Consider the following 18,467-nt stretch of genomic DNA (forward strand, 5'->3'; position numbering starts at 1 on the left):
CTGGATTTGGGGAGTGCAATGGATGCCACCCAGGGCCCACGGTTCTCAAGGTTGTGGTCTCAGAATTCAGACCAGAGGTCGTCTGGTCCTGGACTTGGACTTGGTGAGACCACCACTCCACTCTTGCCCTCCTGCCCTTACCGTGGCCTCACCCTGCCCTTGCTGAGTGCTGACTCCTCCCTGTCCCATGTATTGTGTCGACTTGTTCTTCATTGCTTGGAGAATTGGACTCTCTGAGCTCTTTTTGTTTAGAGCCACCTTTTCCTCATATGCAACTCTGTCTGAGAGACCATTATCCCCTTACCCCATGCCTTCAAAAGCCCCTAGTGGCTGGCTAACGGCCTGTATTACATAGGAGTAAATGTCTCTATCAAACTGTTGTATTCTAGCCAAGAGGGAACGCTCTCCCTCACAGTTATTTCTTAAATATATGTATTTGGTGAAGTAGGTTGTAGAAGAAATCAAATCCGCGCTTCCTGTCTAGTGTGAAATCAGAAATATAATTTCCTGATTAAACCCTCTCCATTGAAATGACTGAGACCTTTATTAGGCACACACCATGAGTCACACTTGTGGAAGCCTTGTCCTCAGGAAACAACACCCTTGACATGGGATCTCTGATCTCCAGTTCTGCAGTCATGTGATGTGTAGCTTCTGTAAGGCTGAGTACACAGAGTGCAGTCTGGGAAGTGATGAAATGAGGTTTGTGTGGAGCAAAGGGCAGCCATAGCACCTTCCTGGCAGGTGCCACTGCATGCCCAAGGGGTCAGGTTAGGAAACGCCATCTTTTCCAGGACCAGAATGCCACAAGAACACAAGTACATATCCTCACAATCAACTCAGTCCAAGGCTAGCTTCTACCTGTGTTTCCTCATCTGTAATGGGGGATACTGAGGGTTGCACACTCCCGGAGTTTATATAAAGGCTGAATTCACATGTACACAGCATCCCCTATGCCATCTATGAATGCCGATAGAGATGAGTAATCTTTGTGATAGTTGGTATGTGTTCAGTGCTCTTAGAGGGGTCTTAAAATCACATGGATAGTTTTTTAAAACTGCACATGCTAAAGGTGTACATCAAGTACAAAACTGGATTCTTCAGGATGATGTATGAGAGGGGTGGAGAGAGCACCGTGAAGTGACTCTGACCCCCTGCCTGGTGTCCCCTCTAGATGTGGTTCTGCACACAGACATTGCCTTCCCCTCTTGCACTGTCCCCTACAGAGTGGCCTGTTGTCACCCCACCATGTGACTTTACTTCTGAAGAATGTATTGACAGCCTCTCTTCTCAGACATCATCTCATGCGTGTCTCTTCCTTGTTAGGTGAACCGTCTGAGTGTCCAGCTTGGGGACCTCCTGAGGGACCGCGGGTCTCCTCTATCACCTGACGCTCCCCTTCTGGAAGAGTCCTCCAGAGCCGAGACAAAGAAGTCAGAGCAGCCCGAGGAGGTCTTGTCTTCAGAAGAGGAGACTGCCGGGGTGGAGCATGTGAGGAGCCGGACTTACTCCAAAGACCTGTTGGAAAGGAAGCAGAACTCAGAGCCCCAGCCCCTGAGACTCGAGGACCGATTCCAGAACCGAGCCCCAGAGGTGTGGGAGGATGAACAGAACCAGGACTCTGCAGCACGGGGACCTCCTCAGGAAGACCTGCAGCTGGAAGCCCAGCCTTCCGAGGAAGAGCAGCAGGGATACATCCTTACGGGTAACAAGTGAGTGCAGGCTCTGGCTTCCATCCTCTGGCACCCCGAGACCCTGCGGGGTGCAGTGCAGAAGGCTGCAGTGCTGGGAGTGCCCTTCAGGCCATCAGCTTCAGGGCCAGCAAACATACCAAGCCATGAAATCCCTGCCCGCTCCTCTAGGTTGCCCTGTACCCTGCAGGTAGGGTCTTCCTGCTGGCCAGAAGCACCTGCAGAGGACAGCCATAGGTAGGGTAGCAAGGTCAGGCCCAGGTTGTTCTCGCCAGGGAGTGCCCACATCCGGGGACAAATTGACAGCAAGAGCAGAGCAAGGCATGATGTCCTCAAAGCTTAACTCTCTGCTGGCTCCTTGCCTGCTGAAACTCCAAAAGCTTTACCTATTTTCCAACAAATAGTCCAAGTAGACCAATTAGAGGGAATATATTCCTCATGGCTATAGGACACAGTCTGTGCTTTCATCTTGATCTGAATTTAACAAGAGAAAGAGCTCAAACACCAGTACCAGGGAGTCAGCAGTGGTCAGCCCAGTTCTACACATCGGGAACACTCACAGGTCACTCACCATGTGAACTATTCAACAACTTATCACTCACAAACTCAAGCACCTGATATATAGGTGTTGACTTCCATATGTTTTTTGGTGTAGGATGTGTGTGTTGTGTGGTGCCTCAGGTGTTATGCATATGTTCTATGCTAGTGTATGTCTCATGTTACGTGTATGCATAGTATGTTGTGTGATTGAATATATTAAGTAGGATATCATATGATGTGCATCTTATGGCATATGTGTGCTGTGTCTGTGTGTGTAGTGTGGAGCCGCATGTTACACGTGTACTCTACCCTGTGTACTGTGCACAGTGTGTAAGTGTGTATCATTACTTCAGGACATCAGCGTCCTCAGTGTTGCTCAGTCTGACACCAGCTTGTGTGCCCCATGTGGGAAGATGAAAGGGGACACATGGGCCCAGGAAACAGAGTAGCCCCAGCAGCCTGGATGGTGACATGCAGCCATGGAAATAGCAGGAGCAGGCAGAAGAAAATCCCCACTTCCCAAGGCAGTTCTGGGAGCATGCTGCCAGCATCACAAGGCTCTCACTTCACCTGGGCCTGGAGGGCGCCCTACTCTTACCGGCTGCTTCAACAATGGGCTCTGGCCAGGCTTTATCAGGCAGCACCCTCATGACCTGGGGGCAAATACCTGCCCTGCTTCATCCCACTGCTGTGAGGCAATAAGTAGCCAGAGAGTGCGTGCTGACTGGAGGAAGTTCTCCTAGTGGGGACACTGAGGGAAGCTCCCTCCCAAAAAGGCTTATGTCATCCACACTTACTTACCTGGGACTAATCTGGCCACGTTCTGTGTCTGAAGCCCAGAGGTCACGCCCTGTGAGCAGGACCAGATCAGCAGTGTTTCCCGTCCAGATGTTCAAAGACAAGGACTCAGCCCAGTGTCTATAAAGTGGCACAGCGGGGCTTCCCAAGGGACCATGTGAGCTCTGCTTCTCTAAGCCAACCCCACCAGAGCTCTTTCTTCTCCTGTGTCTGTGCACAGCTCCAAAGTCAATGCCCCTTTTTCAGGCTGCTTTGGACTCACTGCAGTAGGACAAGATCAGCGGCACCTCCCTGCCCCACACTCAGCTCGGCTGCTGATGCTTGGATGTGTTCTGTGTTCCATGCTGAGACGCCATCATCCCTGAGAGTTTTACTAGGGGTAGAAGGAAAGTCAGGGCCACCTGCAATGGTGTTCCCCTGGGAGTAAGAACATGCTGAAGAGGAGAGAGAAGCCAGAGCAGGGGATGTGTGAGGCAATGAGGGATGCAGTGGGTGTGTGAGGCAGTGGGTGTGTGAGGCAGTGGGTGTGTGAGGCAGTGGGTGTGTGAGGCAGTGGGTGTGTGAGGCAGTGGGTGTGTGATGCAGTGGGTGTGTGAGGCAGTGGGTGTGTGAGGCAGTGGGAGTGTGAGGCAGTGGGTGTGTGAGGCAGTGGGAGTGTGAGGCAGTGGGTGTGTGAGGGAGTGGGTGTGTGAGGCAGTGGGTGTGTGAGGCAGTGGGTGCGTGAGGGAGTGGGTGTGTGAGGCAGTGGGAGTGTGAGGCAGTGGGAGTGTGAGGCAGTGGGAGTGTGAGGCAGTGGGTGTGTGAGGCAGTGGGTGTGTGAGGCAGTGGGTGTGTGAGGCAGTGGGTGTGTGAGGCAGTGGGTGTGTGAGGCAGTGGGAGTGTGAGGCAGTGGGTGTGTGAGGCAGTGGGTGTGTGAGGCAGTGGGTGTGTGAGGCAGTAGGTGTGTGAGGCAGTGGGTGCGTGAGGGAGTGATGCGTTGGGTGTGTGAAGGGCTATGCTGGCTGACAGACGTGATGTCTGGTGGTTGATGTCCTCCACACAACTTTACCTAGACAGGAAGTAGGAGACAGTAACATGTGAGAAAATGCAAGTGCTGACACAGAAAGCAGCGGCCATGGCTACCCCTGTTTTTCCAACTCCTTCTTGTAATGTTGGCTCCCTGCAGCTTCCTGAATGGCTGCTTCCAGAATTTTCTGCTGCTCCTAACATTTCCAACCTGAAATTACCTTTGTCATTCTCTGTTTTTAAAAAAAATTTATGAGTGCATGAATGTTTTGCCTACATGTAGTAAGTACACCGTGTGAGCACCTGGTGCCCCTAGGGGTCAGAAGAGAGCATGAGATTACCTGGAACCAGAATTAAGGTGGTTGTGAGCCATAAGATGGGCTCTGGGAACTGGACCCTGGTCCTCAGCAAGAGCAGCAAGTGCCCGCTGTTCTCTATTTTAGCAGCGTCACTCTGTAGCCCCGCTGGTAGCAGCCATTCTTGTTTGTGCTGTTATGCAGAGTCTTATTTGCAGTGTTGTGAGGCTCTGTGGGAGCCTATGAGCTGTGTTTATATGTGAGTCCACATGTTTCCTTGGTGAGTGACTTTATGTTCAATGCTGACTTGTGGGATTTACATGATAGTCCACACTCTGTGTTACAGGTGATGGAGTCCATGAGCTGTGCTCAGTGCACGCAGTGCCACTGGGGAGGGATTCCCTGTGGAATCATGGTTATTAACACTCTGGACTCTTCCTGCTTTGCTCATTTGGTGGACACCAGGAAGCGGTCTTTCTTCGAATGGTTAAACAGTAGCATTAAAATATTTCAAAGCATGCTGCTCACCTTCAAACCTGAAACACGTTAGAATTAGACCTCATCTTTATCTCTGAAACCCTGACCTAGCTCATCATGAGTATGTGTGTGTGTATGTGTCTGTATGTGTGTGTGTCTGTGCGTGTGTCTTTCTGTGTGTGTGTCTGTATATGTGTGTGTGTCTGTCTGTGTGTGTGTCTGTGTCTTTGTGTGTGTCTGTGTGTATGTCTGTATATGTGTGTGTGTCTGTCTGTGTGTGTGTCTGTGTCTTTGTGTGTGTCTGTGTGTATGTCTGTATATGTGTGTGTGTCTGTGTCTGTGTGTGTGTCTTTCTGTGTGTGTGTGTGTGTGTATATGTGTGTGTCTCTGTGTCTGTGTTGGTGGGGGAGGGATACTCAAGGTTCTCCCATCTGTAAGCCCAGTGGACAGCAGGTGCCAATGCCTGCCAGGTGAGCAGGGTGACAGCTGCCACACATGGACAGTCTGAATTGCTCTGCTGAATCCTCCCATTGATTTTCCAGATTAACTCCAGCAGCTTCCTAAGGAAGTTCTGACCATGAAATGGCAGATGATGGCTATGTGTTTTAAAATACAGCAGAGATAACTGCGTGCTCGTTGGAGCACAATCTGCACACGGGTGTTGAATGGAACACGCCTTGCCTGCAGCTCTGACAGTGATGGGAAGGCAGGAAAGGGGCAGCTTGTTCTGCCTTGTGGTTAGTGTGATTGGGGGCGTCTGACTGTGGAGACAAAGGACTTAGAAAGGGATTTGGTTCAGTGACCACCATCTTCGGGGCACTGCTAACTAGCTTTGCTGTGAATAATAAGGACCAATTTTCCTTTATATGGTTGAGAAAGTCATAAGGTATATGGCTGGGGCCACGACGAAACCAGTCTTCACTTCGCCCTCTCATTCTTTGGTGTAAATCAATCTATAAATGAAATTAGTGTAAGTAGGTCCAACAGAAACTGTAAAGTCAAATCAAGTCACCATGGAACTTTTAAGCTAAAATTTAAAAAATAAATGTCCCTTACTTTCTACAAGCTTAAGGTCTGAGCTGACATACAGACTTGTGAGAGCCTAGCAGTGACCATCCAAGGGGTTCCATCAATGTGCAGGCTGAGTTTTAGGTAAGTGAGAGATGGCAGGGCCGGGGAGCTGTGATCAGTAGATAAGTGATGGGTGGCCATTACAGGCAAAGAGGACCGGAGGAGGTGGGCCAGGTAGAGTGTGTGAACTAGTTTTATGTCAAGTTGACACAAGCTAGAGTCATTTTGGAAGCAGGAACCCTAATTGAGAAAACTTGTGCAAAAGGTTGGCCTGTTGCCGTCCATTTTCTTAATTAATGATTGATGTGTGAAAGCCCAGCTCACTGGGACTGGTATCATCCCTGGCCTGGTAGTCTGTGTGTTATAAGAAATCAAGCCACTGTCCTCCTTGGTCGCTGCATCAGCTCCTGCCTCCAGGTTTCTGTCCTGTCTTTCTCTAGTGATGGACTGGCATCTAGACATATAAGGGAAATAAACCCTTTCCTCCCCAAGTTTCTTCTGGTCATGGTGTATTTTCATAGCAATGGAAACCGCAACTAAGATAGAAATTGGTACCAGGAGTGGGGTGTTGCTGTGACAGACCTGACCATGATCTTTTGGAGAGGATGGTGGAAGGACTTTAGAACATTGAGCTGGGAAAAGCCATTGAGTATGCATAGTTTAATGGGCTGTTCTATGGAGACTTGGAAAATAGAAATGCTAAAAGAGATGCATACAATGGAATCCTGGATTATGACGTTTCAGAGGGGAGCAAAGACTCTATCAGAGCCACTGTGTGATATCTAAGCATTTGTGGTTCTTGCTAACTGGATCTGAAAAAAAGCTGTAATTGACAAGAGACTAGACCACTAAAGTGAAACCATTGATTTTCTGTGATAATCGATACTGGTCTGCTGGGACTAAAGAATCAGCTGTGATTAAGAAGATACCAGCATCCCTGAGATGAAATGTTCTTGGGTGGGGTGTTCCTCAGAGTCTGCATACAGAAACTGTGGTCTAGAGGGAGCCAAGGCTATATATATCTCAGGCTGGCAGCAGAGACTGATAGTGTAGGAGCCATCCAAGTGGTACTCACTTTGAAGGCACGAAGGAGCCAAGGAGAACAACTGGGCATTGACGCTTGTGTAGCAGGGTTGGAGCCATTAATGAGAGGCTGAGAGAGGCCACTGGTGAAGGCACAGCTTCAGTTGCAGCAGAAGGCCCTGGATTGAAGTAGCCTTGGAGAGAGGTTGAGGCTTGGCATGTCACAAGGGCCAGAATCCCTGAAGAGACCCTCAGAGAGGCTACTGGTGGAGATGTAGCCCAGATGCAAAGACCCTAAGCATTCTGGGGATTCCAGTAGCGTATGATGGCCACCGAGGGCAGCTGCTGTGTGGTGAAGCAAGTGTGAGCCCAGGAGACAAGCTGCCTGCACTGGGGCAAGCCCCTTGTAGCCTAGAAGGCCTGAGTTCTATAAATTTGACATTGAGCTTTCACTGTTGGACTTTGGGTTCGCTCGGATTTGGATGAAACTGTGCCCTGACTGAAATAAGAAGGAAAGTGTCTTAACTTGTTATGGGTTTCAGGGAGCCTACAGTTGAAAGACTTTGAACTTTTAAAGAATCTTTGACTATTTTAAGGAAATGTTATTCTAGAGAGGTTTTGGACTTTTGAGTGTTTGAGTTTTTTAAAACCACGGGGCCTTTAAATGTTGGGAAGTTTATTTTGTGATATTGACGTTAACGTGAGATCCTGAGAATGACAAGAAAGGAAAGTGTGCCTTAGCACTGGTGTGTTTAACATGTCAAGTTGACAAGGGGTTGATTGGGATAGCTAGCTTCGTGTCAACCTGACACAAAGTAGAGTGGTTTGGGAAGCAGGAACCTCAACTGAGAAACTTCCTGGCCAGGCTGGCCTGTGGGAAGGACTGTGCTGCATTTTCTTGCTAGATAATTGATGTGGGAGGGCCCAGGTCGCTGTGGGTGGGGCCACCCAGGGTTGTTTGTCCTGCGTGCTATGAGGACACATCAGTAAACAGCATTCCTCCTGCCTCCAAGCTCCTGCCCTGTGTGAGCACCTACCCTGACCTTAACAGGAAGACTGTTACTTGGAAGCGTGAACAAAATAAAAACCCTTACTCCCCAGGTTGCTCTTGATCTTGGTGTTTTATAACAACAACAGAAATCTAACTAAGACAGATAGAGATGGCAAGATGCTTGTGCACAGAAGGAGGAGCTGGGCTACTGGATGTGAGGCATCACTGAGGAGGGGGCGTCGGGGCCACGGCAGCACTTCCTGTAGGCCCCAGCATAGATAGTATGGCCATGGCTCCTAGTGGTCTAAGGGCACTGCCTCTTCTTGGCATGCATGACAGAAGTGCACGTGAGTCTCCTGTCCGTGATGGTAGGTGCATGTTTGTGTAAATGGTGCACTGCCTCTTGAAGCTGGAACCCATGAGCATGGCCAGCTTGGTATTCATTTCTGGAGTTCAACACCCAGGAGTTCAAAGTCTTCCAACTGTAGACTTCTGTAAAATCAAGAATAAGTTAGATACTTCCCTTCTTACTAGAGGAGGGAGGAATCAGGGCAGAGTTGCATCCAAATCCAAGAGAGCCTAAAGTCCAACAGCGAAAGCTCAGTGTCAGATTTACGGGACTTGGGTCTTCTGGACTGTAAAGGGCTTGCCATAGCACATGCTTGAGAAGTATCTTGGTGTATGGGACGATGTGTGGAGGGTGCGTGTTTATGTACCTGTGTAGTGTGTTAGTGTGTAAGGAAGGGTGGGTGTGGCTCCTGGGAAATGTATTGCTGTATGAAGAGAGGTATCATGCACTGGCATACATGGAAGAGGATGTGGCCTATGGCCAGCTCTTCCTGGGTCCTTATATTGGTCATTGAATTTTGGACTGTGCTGCTACCCTTCAGCGTCCACTCAGCTTTCATAGTTTTCTGTTTGCAGATTCTGGGTCCAGTGAGTTATCACCTACTACACCCGTTGACTTCTTTTTTCATCTATACCTATGCCATGGTGGCCTTGAGGTCCCCCCCCCTCACTACTGAACTTCCAAGGATCCAGGGAGCTCCATGGGCACTGATTCCTGGCTAGTGGCCAGCTGGCCAGCTTCAGCATGTCCTTCATGAAGACATGCTGTCCCTGTCTCTCACAAAAGATGCCAACCTGCCCCTCTGCATCTCAACACAGCAGTTCTGGCAGCAAGCAGAGTATCCCCAGCTTACGTATGGCCCTTCTAATCAGACAGAACACCTGATCTCTTTGCTGTCCTCCCTTCCTCTCTGCATAGAGCAGCCTCCAGCCAAGCCTCCCATGCCGTAGGTCCCCTCACCTCAACTCATCAGTGACCCCACAGCCACTCCTGCCTTCATCTCTGTGAACAGGCTAACATCTGGCTTCCTCCTTCCCAGCTCTGTCTCTGTGGCTGCTTGATTCTCCCTCCTGCTGCACCCTTAAACTCTGGAGTGTTTAAGGAACCTGAGCGCCACAGCTCTCCCCCTTAGTGACCACCTGGCTACAGGTCTCCAGACTCGGTTACTATCTACTCAGCACGCAGCTTGACCTTCCTGTGGCTTCCTCACTTCCTGACTTGGTCAACCAGCTGACTGCTCAGCAGAGCCTTGACATCCTGGAAACCCCACATGTCACCTCTTGGTCATCATCATTACCTGTGTGGCCCTTGCAGCCCGGGCTTCACTTTGTCCTTAAAGAAGCCCACACGACACCCATCTCACCTGTGTTCCTTCACCCTAGAAGACTCAAGTTTGTCACCCGATGCTCTGCCTTACCTTCCTCGTCACCTGACCTCTGTTCCTGCACTTCCCATTATCTGATGCCACGTGGCTGTGCTCCAGGGCACTCAGAAAGATGCCGTATCTAACTCCTCCCAAAACAGTTCCTCCATCTCTTCTGAGCCCAGCTCTACATTTCCCCGAGTCTTCCTCTTGATATGCATGCGAGTTTCCTCAGGCCTCCACAAGAGAATATCACAGACTGACAAGCATTCCTCCTCTTATGGTGCTGAAGGTCCAAGGTGAAGGGGCAGACAGGTCTGCTTTCCTCCTAGGCTGAGGGAGGATTTGACCCCAGGCTGACAGCCAGCTGGTGGTGGTCTTAGGTGGACCTTGACCACAATAGCTTTCTAAGTCTTCACTTAGTTTTAGTTCCCCAGTGTCTGTGCAGCTCTCCCTTCCCACAGGGCACCAGCGACTCAGCTTAACAAATTAAACAGAGGGCTCTGTTTCCAGATAGTCACATGGCATGGGGGTTAGGACACTGAAGATGGTGACTAGATTTGGGGGGGGGAGGGTGACACCATCACACTTGTAGTGATAGTACTTGCTTTCTTGCTGTCTCTGTTATGTGTCTCCGCATAACAGCATGAGCCCTAGGGGCAGAGGTGGCCACCCCACTCCTTCTGTATCTCCTGGGTGAAAAGGCAGCAGAGGCTCCTCTGGCCAAAAGCCCCTTTCCTCCCCTACCAATATGAATTAAGACTTTTCAGAGGCAACTGTGATCTGTGAGACAGTCTGGGGCTCAGGGCTGGTTCTGAGAACTCCCAGGCCCTGTGGGTCTTTGCTTCTGTTCCATAATCGAGATGTTCTTCCTGTGCTGTCCTGCTGGGGAGCCTGCAGCCCAGCATACTCCTGGAATGGCAACCTTTATTGCACTCACCTCTACCTGCCATTGAGGCCTGCTCATGTTGCACGAGTGTGACTGGCGTGTGGGGTTTAAATACCCTTTCCTTGCCATCATAATTCACTTCAGAAATGAGTCTGTAAAATAGATGTTTCTTTTGTGCACTCAATGCCGCCCTGCAATATGATTTTTCGGCCTCTGCTCCCTGCTCGCTCTCCCCCATCTCCTTTCTTCCTCCATTTCTTCCTAACCTCTTTATTATATTTTTTATTGAAGGCTGAGATGAGTCCATGGCAGCATCACAGGCCCATTACACTTCCTAACAATTCCATTTGCACCGTATTGTCTGTCTGATTGCTGGAAAATCAGGTGATTCATCACGCCTGAGGAATCACCTGATCCCTGGAGCAGAAGTCCCAAAGTCAGCCATGTTGGAGAGCAGCGGCCCCTAGGCAGGGCTTGCATCAGAGAGCACCCCACACAGAAAGAAGCACGTGTGTGTGCATGTGTGTGTGTGTGTGCATGTGTGTGTGTGTGTGTGTTTGTGTGTAGGGAAGCCATGGCTCAAGAGTGGGGTGCAAGTAGGAGAGCAGCTTCTCCTGACAGCTAGGGCTTATCTGTAAGAAGATTCCCAGGGAGAGTGCATTGTTGGGAGATGGCCTGTTTCAGACACGAGCATCCCTGTACCCTTGAGAATCAGATGTCTGTCTGGGAGCAACATCCACTTCAGAGAGGCTTGTGCTTGTGTAGCAGATGGAGGGGTAGTTACCCCAAGCAGGACATGGGTCAAGGAGCAGTCTGTCTCCCAGCATGAGGCAAGCATCCAGTGGCAGCAGCCCCAGGATGGGTCAAGTGCTGAGAGCCCTCCCCAGAGCTGGGATGCATAGGGAAACAGCAGATCCCAGAGCAACGGGGTCAGTCGGAGAAGCAGAGCACCCATCAGGAGGGAGCAGCACCTTCTTTAACCCCCTCCAAGCAGAACACTGTTGGAGCTCAGTAACCCCACCCCAAAGCAGGAAGTACAGCAGAGCGGTGGGTCAGGGCACGTGTTGGGTAGCAACGAGTCTCCAGGAATGACCAAGTTTGCTAACGAAAGGCAGCCAAGGGCTGAGAGTCTCCCTTGAGACTTGCTGTTCTGATTTAGTAATGGTGGTTCTCTTCCTCTTCTCCAGCCCCCTAAGTCCAGAGAAGGGGAAGCAGCTGCTGGATGAAGTTGCCCACATCCTCCAGGTGCCTTCCAGCCTCTTTGCAGATGTCAAGTAAGTACCGGGCTCCAGGCTTGCTGTCCTGGGCTTGCCTTGCATTGCGTCAAGCTCATAATTGTGGGCTGTGAGCCTGGGGTTCTTGTTAATTATATCAGAATAGCTGTTTAGAACAGAAGTGGAGGGAGAATTCCTCTGAGCTTTGGGGAAGTTATTTAAACCCGCATTTAATTACAAGATGCATACTCTTCCGGCGATAGTGTGGTGGAGGCCAGCTTCCTGGGGTTACTGCCCCTGGTGTCACTTTGACTCTGAGGAGCTAGAACAGGTCCCAGGATCTGAGGAAGAGCCCTTAGAGATGCCACACTGGCCTTGCTGCCTCTATAGACAAAGATCTGATGCTCTCTTGAGAGCCTGTGCACTGGACTTTCAGTCACAGCCAAGATCCTTGTACACTGTGAAAGCCAGTGGGTTTCTATGCCTTGGGAAGTGAGTGGATGCTGGATACGGTGCCATGTGTGAATGATACCCAGCTATGCTGGTGCCATTAGTGGGCAGGGTGCTAGCTGCAAGGGAAGCATGCCATTGGGAGAGACTAGGATTTGTAAAATGAGGTATAAAGGCTGAATAGAGGTTGGGCTGACACCCTGCTCGCTGGCCTGGGACCCTGCTCACATGCGTAGTGGACAGGCATGCCTCTGTATCTCACAGGCCCTAGTTCTCTCAGGCTGTTACCTGAAGGAATGGATTATAGTGTCTACTCTAGCCCAACCTTGTCCTAGGTGCTAGGTGTGCCATGCAGCTACCCTGTCCTTGCCTCAGATCTGACTACTTACTGTAGATTGTAATGAGGAGGTCCCCAACTAACCTGGTACCAGAAAGTTCCATAAAGACACCAAAACAGAGATTCTCCCTGTATTTTGGGGTGTTCATTGCATTGGTATGCATGCACTCACTCATCAACATGAAGGCAGCGTCTACCATTGGCTCAGAAACTCAGGATGAGGACAGCACAGCAGAAAGAGGTGTAGGGAGACAGCCACCAAAGGGCCCCATATAATTGGTGACAGGATAGAAATGGCAGTGAGTCTAGATAAAGGAAGAGAGTACCACCACACAAACCAAATGAGAAGAGACAGAGAACCCAGGACAGACCTGGCATGCTCACAGGGGCAGAGGAGGTGCTCCACATGGGTGCTGTAACCAACTGCTTAGCTGAGCTTTTCTGGTTGAATCTTTGTGAATATCATAATCTTGCAAATATCCAGGTCTCCTCCCTGCTCAGAACTTCATGGGAGCCAGAGACTTCCCCCCGAACCAAGGAGGATCCAACTCTAGTGTTTCTGAGAAGTGGGAGGCCTGTCCTGGGGGGGCATGCTCCCCAGTATCCTCTCAGCCACTGACCGTCTTTGGTCCAGGCACATGTTGGATGTGTTTCCAGCTCAGTGGCTGTTCAGTGGTTGTGCTGATGTCTGTGTGACAGATGATTCAAAGAGCAGTGCTGATACCACGCTCGCTCCTCACTCTAAACCAGATGGGCATGAGGCAAGGGCAGATCGCAAACCGAGGGCTTTCATCAGATCCAGCCACAGGCCTTCTGCTGAGGGAGGATAAGAGCACAGACATGTGCCTCGGTTGCTTTGTGGTTGAAAGTGATCATATTGTAGGAGAGACTGGGTCAGCAGATAGCAAGGACAGCTGATGTCACTGGAGCACAGGAGGGAGGCAACTGTAACTCAGGTAGGCCAACCTCTGTGGGAGGCAACTGTAACTCAGGCAGCTCATGCAGATCATCAGGAAAAAAGAAACCACAGCTCACGGATTCTCTGCTGCTCCTCCACCCCAGCACATAGAGCTCCCTCTACACAGTTTCCTCTGGTGCTGTGCAGAGCCTTCACCAAAACTCGGCATTCTCCTTGACCAAAGCCCTTCCTGGTTGTGTAACCAGTGTATGTGTGTGTCAGGGGAATTTGAGTTCTGGAGAGGTATGCTGCCCCCTTGGCCTGGTGATACAGGGAACAGGCTAGCAGAGCTGTGGTAGAGGTTGCACACAGGCCTCTGAGGTGCTGTCATGTGGGACATGGAGCCTGGGAGATGGCACATGGAGGATCAGATGGTAGAGGGAAGTGTGGACCAGGGCTCTGTGGCTGTTACACAAGCACTTCCCGAGAGACTGCCCATTCACAGCGCTCCTATTGCAACTCCTATCCGTCTCTCTCTTCCCCACTGGTTCAAGCACATCTTAAGATCCTAAGGAGTCAGCATCTGCCACAAGGAAGGAATGTGGTGGCCATGAGTGTGAGGCAGGTGGCAGACACTGTTCCTCAGCAGGCCAGGCCTCCCGAGCCATGCTGAGTTGCAGTGCAGATGTCCTGAGGCAGGAGAGGGGCTGATTTTCAAGTCTCTGTAGTTCTACTTTTGGGAACTAAGGCAAGGTAAGAGGTTTTACTTTGGAGAGAGCCTAATGTGGCTGTCCAGGCTGAGGATCAGTTTTTCCCGACCCAAAGCTCAGCATCTTCCTCTTCCCATCAGTGTCTGACCTCCCTCCTCTCTTGTCTTGGATGGGCCTTATTTGTGCTGTTGCTCCCCTGCCAGTCTCTGAGAATGGCTCAGGAGCTGAAGTGAGTCTTTTCCTGTCATCGGCCACTGTATTCAGAGAGGTCTAATGGAGATGGGAAGATGAGCCCTGAATGTTGACAGCACTTTCCCATGTCCCTGAAACTCATAGTGGATAAAAAGTTATAAGAGATAAAATGAGGTGAGAACCAGCATTTGTCTCCTGATTTCCGGCTGCGGGTGCAGTCAATCATCTGCTGTGGACTCCTTCTGCTGTGGACTGCTTCTACCATGGACTGCTTCTGCTGTGAGCTCCTTCTGCCGTGGATGCCTTCTGCCGTGGACTCCTTTTGCCGTGGACACCTTCTGCCATGGACTCCTGCTGTGGACTCCTTCTGCTGTGGACACCTTCTGCCATGGATTTCTTCTGATGTGGACTCCTCCTGCCGTGGACTCCTTCTGCTGTGGACTCCTTCTGCCATGGACTCCTTCTGCTATGGATGACTCCTGTTGAGGACTCCTTCTCCCATGCCATCCCTGCCAAGCTGTGAAACGGAATAATGAAATCATCTCTTGTCAAGTATTTTATTTCAGCAATGAAAATAGCAATTAATATCCCTGGTAACTTTTGGGTGGAGGGCACCATCCCTGGTCCAGACACAGGGAGGAGGCACTGGGACCCACACAACAATGGCCAAGGCTCTACTCCCAGCCCCTGCTCTACCTCCTAATCACTTTCTAGGCTCCTTTACCTTGTCCCACCTTCCTGTTTACCATAGACCTTCCCTGCTCCCAACACAGGCATGGCTCAACCATCCTTTCTGAGGAGAAGACCCAAGCTTCCCCAGGTGACTTCTTTGTGAATTTTATGAGCCAGTCCTCCTTCCTGCTCAGAAAGCCCATGTTCCTTCTTTCTAGGAGTGAGTCCATCACTTAGCCTGCCTGGCAAAGGCAGAGCCCTGGGGCTGTATCCCCAGTTGTCTTTGTTGGCTTCTTTTCCTCTCTGTCCTGATCCCAGTTCTAAGTTGAATGTAGATCCCAGATGGTTCCAAAGTCTGTGCCACCCAGTCACTGTATTATCACTGTGTGTGTGTGTGTGTGTGTGTGTGTGTGTGTGTGTGTGTGTGTGTGTGTGTAGGTGTTCCTAGCTCTTCTTTTTTGAATGCATGAGTTGTATTTAAATGCCTTAACCCTCTGGCCTAACAGGCACATGTTTCATGGACTGATTTAGCTCTTGACTGGACCTCAGGAGTGTCTCAGGAGGATGGGCTCATGGCCAGCCTGACCTGCTTTGGTTATTGCTTCACCTAAGAGCTCCTCCTCAGAGCCACTCCTTGTCTCAGAGGTGGAAAATACAGCACACGTGGGCTGGTGCTTGCTGATATCATCTGCATTTTTATGGAAGTGCTAGTTATGCTTAATATGTTTTGTTAATGGTTATGTAGCTGTCAAATAAATCCCATTATTTCTTATTACATCATTAGAGACCATTAAAACGACATTAGCATGCTGATGTAATTATGCCAACAGACATACAGCGGCCCAGTTATGATTTTATAACTAACCATGGCTGTCCTGGGATGGCTGATGGATGCTGCTTTGCCCTGCAGCATCCTCTCAGGTGGGAACAATGGGATGGGTACTGCAGAGCCATGGGTTGAGACGGGCTGCACAGAGCCCTGTGTCTGCCCAGGCATTGCGGGCCACTGAGAGCCCGAGGCTGTGACTGAGCTCAAAAGCAGTTCTGTTTCTTCACTGGCATGCTTGTTCAGGGGCAGTGACTGAGGTGCAGCTGTGGGCACTGTGACCTGATGGTTCACCCTGGGGAGATACCAGCACTCTGTGTGGCCCTCATGCCCGTTCTCTTTGGCCTGTGCCTTGTCATGTCACCCTCTAAGCAGAAGGAAATCTTTAAGTTTGTAGGATTTTAGAGAATGTAATCCAGTTTCCCAAGGTTCCCCAGCTTTGTCCCTCTGTCTCCATAGAGTATGGTAACAAAGAGGCATCTCATTTCCCTGGGTTATTAATGCCATGGTTTGCTTCTCAGTCCCAATAAATGGAACCAGGAATTCTGCCTGTGGTAAATGGATACTTTCTAGAACAGTGCCATCGGCAGGAGGGCCCAGAAACTGGAGGACCACCTCAATAAATATGTAGTATTTGTACCTCAGGTGCCTACAGCCTGCTCACCTGTGCCTACAGCCTGCCCACCTGTGCCTACAGCCTGCCCACCTGTGCCTACAGCCTGCCCACCTGTGCCTTCAGCCTGCCCACCTGTGCCTACAGCCTGCCCACCTGTGCCTACAGCCTGCCCACCTGTGCCTTCAGCCTGCTCACCTGTGCCTACAGCCTGCCCACCTGTGCCTACAGCCTGCCCACCTGTGCCTTCAGCCTGCTCACCTGTGCCTACAGCCTTCCCACCTGTGCCTACAGCCTGCCCACCTGTGCCTACAGCCTGCCCACCTGTGCCAACAGCCTGCCCACCTGTGCCTACAGCAGTGTGGTTTGCCCATGGTGCTTAGCCATGTCACTCAAGGAAAGTAGAGAAGAGAAGAAAAAGCTGAGCACTGCCATTCCTTCTTCCCAGGTCAAAGTTCAGCTCTGTCCTCAGTGATCACCTCAACAATGAGGTGACTGCCAAGAGCTGACCTTGGGACCAAATACTCATGGTTCCCTTAAACAACACCAAGATATTAGGACAGTGACTTTAGACTGAACAGGCAGTAGCAGGGATAAGCTGTTGCATACTTGTCAGTCATTAGGGGGCAGCAGTGGTCCCCTCTCATGAGGGAAGCCTGTGCTTTGGCAAAGGGATTAACATTTCCTATGCAGGCTAAGCTATTCGCCTATGTGAAATGCTTCCACAACTCCAGAGGGAAGAAGTGGCTGAACCCCTCTCAGGCCTCCCAGTGCAGCGAAGGGCAAGACAAGACTGGGAACCTTTCAGGAGTCTGTGCAGTTTTCTCCCCTGCTGTCACCAGCTCCAAACCTTACAGCTCTTGCAATGAATAGTCTCCAGGTGACACAGTTGGTTCTAGGGCTTCAGATGTTGCAAGAGATAGTTCACAGGAGATCTGAGAGCAGAGCCTGGGGTGGGGCTCAGAATGTGGTACTGATGCAGTGGTACCCTCCCGGTCCCCGGGCCCAAGTCATCACTATAAGGGAGAGTAGATGCACCTCCCTTCTCATGGTGGGTTCAGATTAGCAAAATCTACTCATCAGCCCACCTACTAGTCCATCCATCCATCCATCATCCATCCATCCATCCATCCAACCACCCATCCATCCATCCATCCATCCTTCCTCCCATCCATCCATCCATCCATCCGTCCATCCGTCCATCCGTCCATCCACATATAGGGACCTCACACAAAATCAAGGCATCAAACAGACAAAGCACAGTTTGTTCTATCAGGCTAAGGATATTATACTATCAAAAATTGAATCATCAATCTAATAAAAAAATCTACTTTATTTCTAAGCAATGTTCAAGAAAGTTTATTTCCTGAAAAGAATGGTGCTTACATTTATGTTAGCTACAAAATATCAATATTAAAACGTTAACCTTCAAACTCTCTTGTTTGCCAAGTGTGCCTTGGCTATTTTATATATAAAAGGTCAGGAGAATCTAGTGTCTGGGCTTGTATTTAAACTAACTACAGTGTAGGGCCTATAAAGCCTGTGTGTAAGGAAGACCTCAAAGTTTGCCTGGTAGTCCCCAAACCTACAGTGTGTAGGATTCATGTCATAAAAAGAAAGAGAGCATCCAGACCCACTGGCCTTAGGGAAACTCTGACTAGTAGCCTTTCATGATGCTTTTGCTTTGAAATAGTTTAAAATAAGTAAAAAATGTAAGCTTTCCTCAGAAGCTTGCTTGCACCATCCATTGTTGCTGGAATAACATGTCTGAGTGTGACCGAAGTCAGAGAGTTCTGGAGCACCGTGGCTAGACACACAATCACTTAGAAGACTCATGTGCACACTTGCTGTTATTACAGAGAAGATTATTAACTATTTCAACCATAACAGTAAGAGATGGATGTCTAAGTAGCCTTCATCTGAGCAGTGCTGTCATTGGTGTTAGCAGCAGCTTGTCTGGCTTATTTCATAAGCTTCGAGTGATTGGGAGGAGAATGTTCAGGAAAATAAGCCAAGAATTGTAGTTAAAAGATCCTACATAGTCTTTCTGTTCTTTGTTAGT

General features: G+C 49.9%; 1 protein-coding gene across 1 annotated transcript in view; it reads left to right on the plus strand.

Annotated features, from left to right (window-relative positions):
• LOC127195768 (receptor-type tyrosine-protein phosphatase N2-like) overlaps nucleotides 1-18,467 on the plus strand; it is a 199,122-nt gene that overhangs the window by 16,958 nt on the left and 163,697 nt on the right. The window contains exons 4-5 of the mRNA XM_051153367.1: nucleotides 1,327-1,712; nucleotides 11,681-11,767. Of these exons, the coding sequence (XP_051009324.1) occupies nucleotides 1,327-1,712; nucleotides 11,681-11,767 (473 nt within the window). The remainder of the gene's footprint in view (nucleotides 1-1,326; nucleotides 1,713-11,680; nucleotides 11,768-18,467) is intronic.

This window comes from Acomys russatus, chromosome 1, assembly GCF_903995435.1.
Source record: "Acomys russatus chromosome 1, mAcoRus1.1, whole genome shotgun sequence".
Lineage (NCBI taxonomy): Eukaryota > Metazoa > Chordata > Mammalia > Rodentia > Muridae > Acomys > Acomys russatus.